Source organism: Porites lutea, chromosome 10 (genome assembly GCF_958299795.1).
Source record: "Porites lutea chromosome 10, jaPorLute2.1, whole genome shotgun sequence".
Classification (NCBI taxonomy): domain Eukaryota; kingdom Metazoa; phylum Cnidaria; class Anthozoa; order Scleractinia; family Poritidae; genus Porites; species Porites lutea.
Genome location: NC_133210.1, coordinates 21,132,699 through 21,145,143, shown reverse-complemented (window position 1 = coordinate 21,145,143; position 12,445 = coordinate 21,132,699). Strand labels below are relative to the sequence as shown.

Sequence of the window (12,445 nt, the reverse complement as noted above, 5' to 3'; positions counted from 1 at the left end):
GAATTATTCAGCTTTCTAATCATCTAGTGAGGTTTTAGGACAATAAAGTACAAGATTAAGAACTCAATCTCTTATCTGTCCACCTTTTTAAACGGTATCCAGTTTGCAATTGAATTTGACTGAAAATCTCAAGTTGGATTCTAGCCTGTATATCAAGCGCTTATGACTAGCGAGGCAATAATGCGGCATTCGCGCGAAACGCGAGGAGAACGAGGAATTCACGCGAAGCGCGAGACGAGCGAGAGGCGCGATGCGAGGGGAGGAAAAAAAAACAAACATATTTGGCAACACCTTTGTTAAACCTTTGACTTAAATCTCACACGCATTTGACGACAACTTTGTCACACATTTGACCTGAGGCTCAGACACTTTTGACGACACTTTTCACAAGCCTTTGACTTTAATCACAGACATAACTTTGCCGCGCTTTTGTCACACCTTTGGCCTGAATCTCAGACATATTTGACGACGCCTTTGATAAGGGTACAAATGCTAATGAAATATACCTTTGACGCGCGTCAAAGGTAGGGGTTAAAGGCGTGACAAAAACGGCCTTTATCGCCTGAAGACGCGCCTTTGACCGCGGGCAAATGTAAACATTTGTCGCGCGTCAAAGTTGTACAAAGGTGTGCAAAGGTGGCCTTTATCGCGCGTTTGACTTCACCTTTGACGTTCGGTAAATCCGTTTTTTCGTCCCGTGTTAGGTGTATTGAATATTTATCCTTTTTTAAAATTTCCACTATAAAAGTAGACATAATGTGTGGCATTGGACTCCATCCAATGGTTGTATAATACGTAGCATCTGTTTGTTGCGAAGTGTCTTTACTTCACCTTCGCCCAGTGTGACCCTGTTTACACCCAAAACAAAGGAGAAAGCGTGTATTAGTTGTAATCCACTGATGAATTGTCGCGCGATGTTATCGGCTATTTTGGGTCACGTGGTACGAAATCGGACGGGTGTTAGGCAATGCACCCTATCCGTGTAGATATTTACTTTACGATTTTTCAGTGGCAAGAATATGACAAAGTGAACAAAGTGCAGTCTCATTCCAGTTTTTATTCTCTTTAATAATTTAGAATGAAAGTAGTAAAAACAAACTTATTTTGTTTAATCCAGTTTCACTAAAATACAGAGAAATCAATAAAATAAGCTATGAATCGAAGATGAGCAAAATTTTCGAATTGAGCTTTATATTTATGCATTTGAACAGAAACCTGAATACTGTGTTTTTACGCAGTCATAGCTGTCAGCTATGGAAAAGAATACTTCAAGTGTTTACGAAGATAAGCCTTTTTGTTACAGTCAGCATGGAGAAAAGAGAGAAAAAAGCGTAGCGGGACATGAAAACGATTAATTGATCGAGTCGTACAGTGCGCAAAAACCAGAGCATCAGTGTGAGTCATCTCCGATTATCAGGTGATTTATAACTATGGAAAATTCCGGTCAGTTCAACCTGTTCTTACAGCTGGGCCTTATAATTAGTTCTTCTTCCTTTTCTTTCTATGACTTCCTCAGCTTCCACCATCCACAGCAACGTACAAATCCAGGTTTTGACAGCAGCTCACTAATGTAAATCCTTCAACTGCTCCAGGTTTTTCAGTTTCTGTGTTTCATACTTTTAATAACTTTTCTAGCCCTTGCAGCAGCAGTTAGTGATATGGTTGGATTCTCTTTACTTATCCAAACGCTGTTTTTCGAGTTTTGATCTTTGGGGCGTTTCAAGAGTGCATTTGACATGACAGCCAGTCAAGCCCTGGTCCAATCACAGTTTCAACAAAAAAAATCAACCAATCAATGTGCTTGTTTGCGTCATTTGCAATATACTAAAATTTGAATTATAATGATAAAAATTTAAAAAAATTAGATAAATTTCTGTGTTAAAAATAAAACAATTTAGAAACATATAATATCAAGGAGGATTGTATACTAGTCTAAAAAAGTAAGTCGTTAACTTTGATTTGAAAACAGTCAGAGTTGCACTTTGTGGTATTTCACGAGGGAGGTTGTTCCAAAGAAGAAGGTCCTGAGTGTGCGAAGGCGGGATCACCAAATGCCTTGTGGTTAGCTCTAGGAACAGCAAGAAGGTTATGTTCGTTTGAACGCAGCAGCATTCAGTACTTTTTGAAGAAGATCAGATTGGTTTTTAAAGGCGACATAAAGAAAAGAATCAGTGCAGTAGTCCCATTATGGTATATCGGATGATAATGCCCTCGTCTAAGAGATTGTCCTCAAACTTTTACATTTGCCCGAGAAGCAAATGTTTATCTCTCAGCCGTAGGCATTGTCCTCCAATATACTAGCCACCGGGAGAGGTTTATTCACTGAATAATACACGCCTTTGCCTTTAGCCTACCCTTTCCCAGCTACTTCCGCTGCCTCCATCCATTGATGAGGCTTCGCTTGTTCCAGAAAAAAACAACAACAACAACAACAACAACGACAAAAAAAGAAAACCTGCTTTGCTACATACCGATACTTACATGTTTGTCGATCATTGGTCTAAAAGACTTAAATCTATGGATTTTTTTGTGTCGTGTTCTAAGTGAATCTGTTTAGTGCTTTCGAGACGACTTTATTACCCGATAATGTTGTGCGAAATGAATGTCCAATGAAAATTATTTCCAAAAGAGTATGAAAGCACACGAGCGACAAAATCTTTGATCGAAGTGAAGGACTAAACAATACATTGAGACGGTATTAAGCGTTTATCATGATAGCGTAGCCAGAGAAGTAGGGAGATCGAGAGCCAAATACGGGTAGATATGTTTTTCACTACTAGCAATGCACTATCAAAGTCTTAATTGTACCGTTTTTCAATTTTTAACATCAGCTATGCGCAAAAGTCGTACTCCAGTTATTTAAGGAAGAACGAGTAAAAAATTTGAAAGGAAAATTAACAGCTCTGTGGCATTTCTTTGTACGTAAGGTGTCCCGTCAGCAGTGGCCTTCACATACGAATTAAAAGCTGATGAAATAACCTTGGAGTGGGAGGAACCAAACAACAACGGAGCAGAAATCACAGTGTATACTGTGTACTATGGAACCCAAAGTGATGAGCAATGGAAAAAGACTGAAAAGATAACTGATGTCTCAGTACGTAAATATGTTGTGAAAGTCGAAATGGGCCAGAAGTATAAAGTACTGGTAACAGCAAGCAACAAGTATGGAGAGAGTTCAAAGGAAGGCAAGATGCAACGTGTTGACGTACCGGAAGGTGGGTTAATCTCAAGTTTAACTGAAAGAGTGTATCTCAGGGAAATACATAATAGATCACTATATACAGTAGATCTTTCAGTGATGTTCACTATACACCTTTTAACTTGTAGGTTTTGTTTTCACATTTCAGACCACTTGATCTTTCCCCAGATAATTCTTTCTTTTAAATGTTTAACGGTAATCCTTACAGATATTATAGCCGTTTTCGCACTAGAGACGGAACATCTCTAGTGTAAAAACGGCTGATAAAAACCAGTTCCCTACAGTGGCAAAAGCCACTGACAAAAAAACTCCACAGCTTTCAACTGAGCTTCGTACGTGTATCGCAGCCATTGGCCGTATTCACACTAGAGACGGATGTTCCGTCTGAGACGGGTTTTGAAGATGGATTAACCGTCTCAGACGGATCATCCGTCTCTAGTGTGAAAACGGCCATTGTGTGTTATTCAATTTAAATCAATGCAGGGAAAAATTAATTGTAGATAAAACGCTGTTCATAAAAGTTAGTAGTCAGTAACTCCGACTTTGCGACAATGCTACCTTCATTGATCCATATTGAACCATTCATGAATGTGAATCGTTCATGCTTTGTAGGCCAGGCAGTTAGTACCAAGATGGGATTATTAAATACGACAAAAATCATTAAATAAGTAACTTAGGAAATAATAGCAAGACTGGCCGACCGGTGGAGAATGTCAAAAGGAGTTATAAATAATTTGTTAGCGCTCAAACAGCAACACTCACGGCACTGAATCTTGCCTTCTGAGAATTAACTTTTGACTACCGTTACAAGAACTTTCAGTTAAAAATAACCAAATGAACAGGTTTAACTGTAAATCATTCCCATGTAACACGTTAGAATCATATGATAGTATTCTTGAATATTTTTCTCAGGTTCCTCCAAACCAACAGGAGGCCAAACAGGTGAGTTGCTGTTACCCATAAAGGAGGAAAGAGCACCATGGTTAAACTACACTTGTTCTCAACAGGATCAGTGCCATACCTCTTTTGCTTCAGTGAAGTTAGAAACGCTTGAAGGGTAACAAATGCAATATAATAAAATACAGACGGTTCAGAGGCCATTGGATACTATATCTTCTGTATCCTCTTTTTCTACTTGTAGCATTAGGATAGTGCATCTGTATCTGTCGCTGCGCTATTGCTTACAACTAACAGCAAACATTTCGTTTTAGGTTCCTTGAGTGGTAATCAAAAGGAAATCCTTCATGCTGTTTATATCACCATCATCTGTCTTTTGTTAATAAGTAATCTTATTCTGATATTCGTCGTCTGCCGAATGCGCACCCGTTCAGGTAAGTGGGTTTTTGTATTAAACGCATTTGTTTCTTGTTTCTAATTCTTTATTGAATAATTCGCCACGGTGACTCAACATGCTGACAGTAGATGATACAAGAAAAAGACAAACTGGATGTAGTAGACATCAATGGGTAAATAAAAAGCCCTGAAGGCTTGGTAAATGCTGTGAGGACTAAAGATACTCACATCTTGTATTTTGTATTGAGCTCCAGAAATATATCAATAACTAGTTGTCAAAGTGTTTACAAACTAAACAAGTCTGAACATATTTTTGTTTCAGAAAAGTCACGGGAGAGAAAGTAAGTAACTTTCCTTATTATTACCATTATAGTATACTCGGATTCATCGCCCCGGCGAAAATATAGAGAGATGATGTATGCAGTTTTTCGGCAAAAAACTTGTTAGGAAGAAGTTACCTATACCACAGTCACTGACGCTACCATTTGCACCAAACCACGTGACTTACTGATGTTTTACCTCACCGTGGGATGTAGGGTTGTACTTTATGTTTCCGAAAGTAGGAATCCAAAATAAAAGTTGAGTCTTACATCTATTATAAATGTTTTAACTTTACCATTCCCTTCGTCACCAGTATTGGGGTGTTTAAGTCCAATCTCAGCAAAGATTGTTTATAATAAGGGTAATATCATAGGCAATTAAAGGTTATGTGACTTATAGGCAGATCGAGAAAAGCCTAATAGCGTCTTGCTGGCACAAATTTTAGACTAAACGGTTTTAAGTGCTGTTTACTTTCTTGTCAACAGAAATTGTCCAAGATGCGGAGATCTTCTAGCGATGGTAAAATAATACGTTATTGCTAAGAGCATTTGTGCACACCGTGTGGAATTTGGGCACGATGAAAATGAATCAGTGGGGGTGGAGTAGTTGGAGTGAAGGTGGGGATAGAAAAGCCCCTGTCGTTTTGCGTTGTCAAGCTCTATATTTTAACCCGAGATGCGCTTACGCCTAACTTTAGGTCATGAAATAGGCCAGAGCGAAGCAAAGTATTGTTGCCTGGAAAATATATTTCTGAGGTTCTCTTCCTTCTTTTTAGCGAATGACGGAAAGCTCGATTGGACGCTCCCTATGAAACTTGAACTCAGAACATCTCTTTACGATATTTGCCATTATGATATTTAAAACAGAGAGTTGCACAGCGTACTAATTCATTTGATTCATTCAATCATTTGTCGATCACTTTAAAAAAGGCACTTTAGAGTTGAGCGTTGTTGTTCTACTGCTGAATCTTGTCTCACAATGTTTGACAATAGAATCCCATTGCTGTTAAAGTAGAGGCTGATACACAATCCTTCGATGTGGAGCGAACGTTTGCAGCCCCGACCTATGCATCCACAGCAAGTGCAGATTACATGCCACTTCATCCCTCAACGAGAAGCTGGGAGATCAGTCGCAGACAGGTCAACATAGTTAAAGTCATTGGTAAAGGAGCTTTTTCACAAGTTGCCAAGGCAACAGTAAACGACATGCATGGAGGCCAGGATACTTTGACAGTAGCAGTAAAAATGCTTAAAGGTGTAGTGTAATTCAGTGTACTATGACTAATAGATGGAGATTTGGGTAAGGTTGAGTCCAAAGGTATGTCAATAAACTATAAAAGGCATCTCGTTCAGTTGGATGGTTTCGATGCAAACAAAACAGAAAAAAAAACAACAAGTGGACAGGGAACACTGAAAAAAGCTCACTGCAGCAAATTTTAATGATTGCCGCAATAAAGTCATGGTAAAAAATTAAGAAATTTTTTGGGTTCTTCTTTTTAGCAAATGCTCCAGCTTCAGATAAAAAGGACCTTCTGTCAGAACTTGACGTGATGAAAAAGCTAAAACCTCATCCCCACGTGATCAAGCTGTTGGGCTGCGTCACAGAAACCGGTAAGGGATGTGTGATGGAAGGAACGTTTCAGTTTCTTGAAATTTGTGGCATATAAGTTTTCCTAGTGATTGTATACTGCCAATGGCCAGAAGTTATAGGAACACGTTAATTAGAATAAAAGCAAACGTTTACATAACAGAAGTATTCGATAAGTCCCACGGAACAAGTTTGGTACACCACCATAACAAACTCATTGCCCACAAATGAGGACATTTGCTCTTCAGTGATCATTACATGGACTGTATGCTACAGGGCGTGCGCAAAAGTATTACGTTTCACCATCACAAATAGACATGGGCGATCGACCGAAGCGAATGTCATGTCTTCCACGGCGTTTTGTGGAAGAATTATGTCAGCTCCGCGAAAAAAAGATGGAGAAAGTGGAACGAAAACGCAAAACAGGCAGGGATTTGTATGTTGTTGAAGTTGTTGAAGTAGATACGACGCGAAAACAGCTAAAAATTCATTTCGTAGGATTCAGTCACGAATACGATGAGTGGCGTGATTACCACAATAAAAGGAATTACTTTCCCTTCGTTCGCGTGGAAAAAATGTTTTTCCCCGAGGAAGGTTCGCTGGAGGATAGAGGCAACATTCACGGGCAATTGTATCGTTGCCTGATTCCTTCAATATCTTCTCAATTATGTGTGCAAGAACAGATTCTCTGGTCTCTTCTTCGGCCTTTGAAATGGTACAAATTAAAAAGCTGCGGGAATAAATAGAAGAAACGAAGAATTATTAAATATCCGAAAATTTAGAAATCGAACTGTTTGAAAATAATATATAGATTTAGCCAGGGCTAAAAGCGAAGCTCCTGTTAACTCGAATTTATCATTTAAATCAAACAATAAACTTGCAATTGTATTTTACAAATCAGTTAACTTTAGAGCACATTCATGTGACTTTTGAGGGAAAGGCTAAGTGATTTTAGAGAAAAATAATTTGCAAACAGTCCAAGCTAAGAGTGAACTTAATCTTACATCGACTTGATAGCCTTATATGTACACCCAAAAAATAGCAATCATCTTCGATCACATTCAAGAGCCATAATGGCTCTTGATCACATTAGATTAGGCCTGGAAAACAAATTCTCGGAAAACAAATCAGGCCCAATTTTTTGCGTTCGACAAGTTTACAATTTATTTTACAAAATCTTGCTAACAAGTCTGGGGACGTGCAAACCAACCTTTTATACTTTTTATACATCATCTGAGGTAAAACACTACCATGAGGCACTGTTTTTATCATACAAAACTCGGACAGATCACAATTTTGCAATACAAATTGCACTCATTCAACATTCAGGTCGATCGAAGCACGCGCGGGCTTTTACCGAAACCGTTAAAAAAATTTCTAAAATCACCTATACGGTTTGCCGGTTCTCACTTTTGACAAGCGCCAAAGTCAACTGTTTAAATCAAGATTAATAGAGTTATACGCTTTAACACGATAAAAAATTTATTATGTTTATTTCTTTACTTAATGGTTTTATGACTATGTGTAATCTTCAAAAGCGTTTGATACACGCGGCATTTTGACTACTCCTGCAAGCGATGTTCGTGAGCGACTGAAAACAAACGGCACAGCGATTAAAATTGCAAAAGAGACTACTAATAATCAATAAAAGGATAATAATTCGGTGAAACATATACAGAGACAACAATTTTCATTCACGAAGACAAGTAAAAAGTGTCTCTGAAAATCCTTGTTTATGTTTTAAGCCGGCTTCCCGGCGTTTGTTTTTTTCAAAGATGAACTTGAGGCAAGAAAATCGCTCAAAGCTTTCTTTTACAGCCAGAATTATAACTAAATATTCTTTGGAACGTTTTCTTTCTATTTGCAGTGAGAAAATGTCTAAAGGCTTTTTAAAATTCTATAAGCTTATAATCAAACCTGATACTCGGTCAGATCGATCATTGTCTCAAATCTTACAAACGTGCATAAACTAAATAGCCGCATAAACTACGCCCGACTTCATTAAAATAGATATAAAAAACAATCATCAAATACAATAATTACTCAGGCTTACCATTCGAGATGTTCTGAAAACTATCAAGTAAGGCAGGAATCGCTTCAGACTTTTCAACCCTCTTACGCATCAAGCAAGGTGAAAAATGAAAACGATGCCACCCGAAATCGGATTTCCGACTTTGACAAGCGACGTATTTCTCAACCAAAAACCCAATAAACAAACTAGCTATGAATTACAGTAGACTCTTGATAGCAGCAGAATTTCATTTTATACATATAGCGGAGAAAGACAGTTAAAAACATCACAAGTTGACACAAGACTCTGTCAGCTTCAGCTGTCAAAGTAAACAAGATTCAAGATGCGGCATAAATTTTCTGCATGAACTCACCTGCCAAATTTTGACCAATCAGAGCATAAAAATTGGACGTAGAGCGTGACCAACCCGTGACCTTGGTGAGAAAAGTCAAAAGCAACTGGCATGTCTTCCCTGCCTGTAAAAACTGGCTGAATTTTAGCTTCCGAGGTCAGTTTGAAATCAAAATTTTAATAGTGCGACACATATAAAACACAACATATTTCATATGAATTAAAAAAAAAATTAAACTTGAGCCTGCGATCATTTGAAAACTAATAATTTGTGAGCGGATAACTTCAAAAAGATACTCGACCTCGATGGGTCGACACCTGAGCCCGCGATACGGTCAGGTGATACTGGTCAGCGGATACCCTGTTTTGACAGTCGTCAATTGATCACAACATTGATGTACAATATGTGTGTAATATCAGTCTTCCTGTGCTACCAAACTAGCTAGAAAGTGTGAGATTGAACATTGGTTGTCCTGTGGTGCGGACGGACGGGCGGGCGGGCTGCGGGCGGTATACGGTCACGTGATTACCAAATTTTCTCGAATGGGTAGATTTACTTACCCATGGTGCTCCGCAGGCGCGCTTCGCGCGCCAGAGCTCCTCTATAATTAAGTTCCGATTAAAATATTCATCATCACTTCAAATTACTTACTTGTTACAAAGGACCGTTCTGGTGGATGAATTTCTCGCCATTTTCGCCTTGGAAATTATCTTCAACTGCAGAAACCGTCACCGCACAAGCGAAGAGAAGAAACAGAGTAAGATGAAGCTTCGAAGTCATTTTGCCCCACCGAAATCTCCACGAATCCCAACAAATTACATATCAAAACGCTGCAAATTAATTCAACTCTTTGAATTTGGCGGTGCATTTGTTATTCCGAGCTTGCTCTGTCGAGCCAGTCCAGTTTTTCTCGACCCCCCTGCTTTCAAGACTGGTCACGCTTTGTAAATTTACATCCAAACCGACGGAAAAAAAATATTAAAATGCCCCATCGAAATCTTGACAAAATAACCCAAGTTTTTCACCACTAGTAGCTTAGATAGCCCTTAGTTCAATACCGGTGGTGCATTTGTGATAGATCTCCTACTTTGAGAAGGAAAGGCAATATTCTGCAGAAAATAGCGTGTTTTCAGCTCTATTTTACCGGAAGTTGTGGCCACCTGATGTGACATATGGCAAATGTCGCAATAAGTTTGATATGGTTCCATTGTATGTTCTCCATGATGTATGCCATATGGAACAATTTAATAGGCAGAACATATTAGAATGGATATATCACTGAGTTGAACAAAGTCAAACAAAGAGAACTAATTCCATAAGTTGAAGTAGATAACTTTAAGGACGGTGCCCACTATTGTTACTGCGCACATTTTCTGCGCATGCCAAGGTAGTGGCGCGCGACGCGAAAGAAATACGCAACACGCAGGACACGCGGACTGGTTTTGTCTCCTGTAAGTCTGGGAGGTTCGAGTTATTTCTTGTGGAAAAGCTGCATCGCTTTTCAACAGCTGAAAAATGATTTCTATTTACCTTGTCAGTTCTTTGAAAACCGAAGAAGTATGCGCATGTTGCTATTTCTACTTATGATCGATCTGACCGAACATTTTATAGTCAAACAAAAGTCAATTCTAAAACATCAAAAGTTATGGCTTCAAGATGTTACGCTTAGAGCTTGGGTATTAAAAAAATCCCGTAATAGGCAAGGATCAGTAAATCAGAGGGAAAATAGCTCTAAGTCCTCTGCTTAATCGAGAAACTGCAAGCTTACCGTTCACTAGCGTCCTTCGCTTTTTATCGGCTAATCGGCTTTAGTAAAATCCAACTAGTGGTCTATTATCAATGCTGCGTTCTGATTGGTTGAGCTACTACTAGGCTATATGTTATAGTCCACTAAGAGCGAAAAGTACCGACTTTGAAAACCAAAACAATGGCGGCTGAATCGCGTTTTGCTAGCTAAAGTTGTTTTGTCTCGATATTTTTGACCAACTAGTTGGATTTTACTAAAACAATTATTCCTCTCGCCCTCATGGCCTCTGAGTCAATAGCTCATTCGGCCTTCGGCCTCATGCGCTATTGACTCAGAGCCCATTCTTGTTTTGGCATTACTAAGCATTGAAATTATTGACTCATTGGCACCTTGTCGTGTAGATAGTATTTCTTACGATTCAATTTCACGCCACATATAATCTGGACATTTAGGCATAGCTGCCATTTGGCTGTTTACAAACTAAAGATAGAGGGTAAAATAAAGTATTTTCATTCTAAGGCTTTCTTAGGTTTAACAGACACTGTTTAGTCTAAAATTAACATTTAGAAACGAAAAATAGTGAATGATCATGACACAGAATGCCACAGTAAAAAAATCAAAACGAAATATATAAAATAATCATTATAGCCCAGTTCATTTATGAGGGTACATAAACGCATTCGGTCCAACTACATTCGCAGTATTCAGCTTTTTTTAAAAGAGAGCTCATGTATGGAACTTGAGTCTATGCAAATCATTTATGTCATATGACACTTGTGGCAAAGGCCGAAAGAGATAGCGCAAAGGACAGATATAAGTTCATTGAATGTATGCAAGTTTAATAACATATTCGATCGAGGTACCCGGTAAAATGATAAAAAAACGATAGAAGGTTTACAATCCATATTACATCTATAGTTCAAAAAATCTTGAGGACATGTACGATTAAGCAAACGATTGAAGGAGTATCTGTCTTAGAGTCCCTGTCGGCTATTTTCCACTACAGCACAGTAGTTTGTTTACAGCACCAGCCGTGGATCTTGAGCTCGCCATACTACTCTAGGTGCGCTGCAAGTAATCTCTAATACCTTGGAGATTGCTCTCCTCTAAAACATTTTTGTTAAATGTTTGAGACAGAGAAGCTCCAGTTGAATGAAATAGTATAATTTGTTTTCCTTAGAGTCCATGAAATGTCCTACTTCACTTTCTGTTTTTGCTCTCCTCCGTGTGTTGTTGTTTTCTCTGACTGTTAGCCGTTCTGGACATCCCAGAGTACTCCGCGTTGAGTGAAGCAATAGTGAAATTGACCGGGGAGGGGATGGGGAAATTGTAAATAAACCCCAAAGCGATTAACTTAAGGTCGAAACCAATCAATTTAACTTCTAAAAATGCGTAGTAACCGCTACTTTTTATCTTACCAAATGAAAGTAATAAGCCTACTCAGCAAACGATCAATTTTTGGTTCGGAGAAAATGTCGTTTACACTATTTTTGAGGCAAACGCGTGGAGAGGGGTAACTGCTGATAACTTCCTAGTTGTGCTGATATTTCAAAAAAAGACGTCTAAAGAGCAGTTGTTATGTTATCATTTGTTGCCTATTTTGAAACCTTGTTACAATTATCATTGCATTTATGCCCATTCACGTGTACACTCTTAAATTTTGGGAAAAAATAACTTTTTCTCATTTTTCTAAAAAACGCCTATTCAGCGTTTTTCTCCATATTGAAGCTCAGTTTTCTCTGAAAAATGCGTGGTTACCCCCAGTTTTCTTTTTGGATTTCCATAGCCCCTGATATAATCTACTTGTCTCACATAGTCATTATCTGGGAAAAAATACTTCCCATTAGTGGGCACCGTCCTTTATAGCTTACTTAAAAACTAATAGAAATGTCAGTAAATTGATTTCCAAATAAACATATGACTTGCTATTTTTTT

The 12,445-nt window shown here is 38.5% G+C and overlaps 2 protein-coding genes across 2 annotated transcripts in view; one reads left to right on the top strand and one right to left on the bottom strand.

Annotated features, from left to right (window-relative positions):
* The window catches only part of LOC140949654 (uncharacterized), a 460,765-nt gene that overhangs the window by 147,630 nt on the left and 300,690 nt on the right, over nt 1-12,445 (bottom strand). The gene's annotated exons all lie outside the window — the stretch shown is intronic.
* Nucleotides 1-12,445, top strand: part of LOC140950281 (uncharacterized) — a 32,166-nt gene that overhangs the window by 14,195 nt on the left and 5,526 nt on the right. Inside the window, exons 5-11 of the mRNA XM_073399500.1 lie at nt 2,928-3,215; nt 4,112-4,141; nt 4,411-4,530; nt 4,815-4,833; nt 5,299-5,332; nt 5,806-6,067; nt 6,313-6,423. Of these exons, the coding sequence (XP_073255601.1) occupies nt 2,928-3,215; nt 4,112-4,141; nt 4,411-4,530; nt 4,815-4,833; nt 5,299-5,332; nt 5,806-6,067; nt 6,313-6,423 (864 nt within the window). The remainder of the gene's footprint in view (nt 1-2,927; nt 3,216-4,111; nt 4,142-4,410; nt 4,531-4,814; nt 4,834-5,298; nt 5,333-5,805; nt 6,068-6,312; nt 6,424-12,445) is intronic.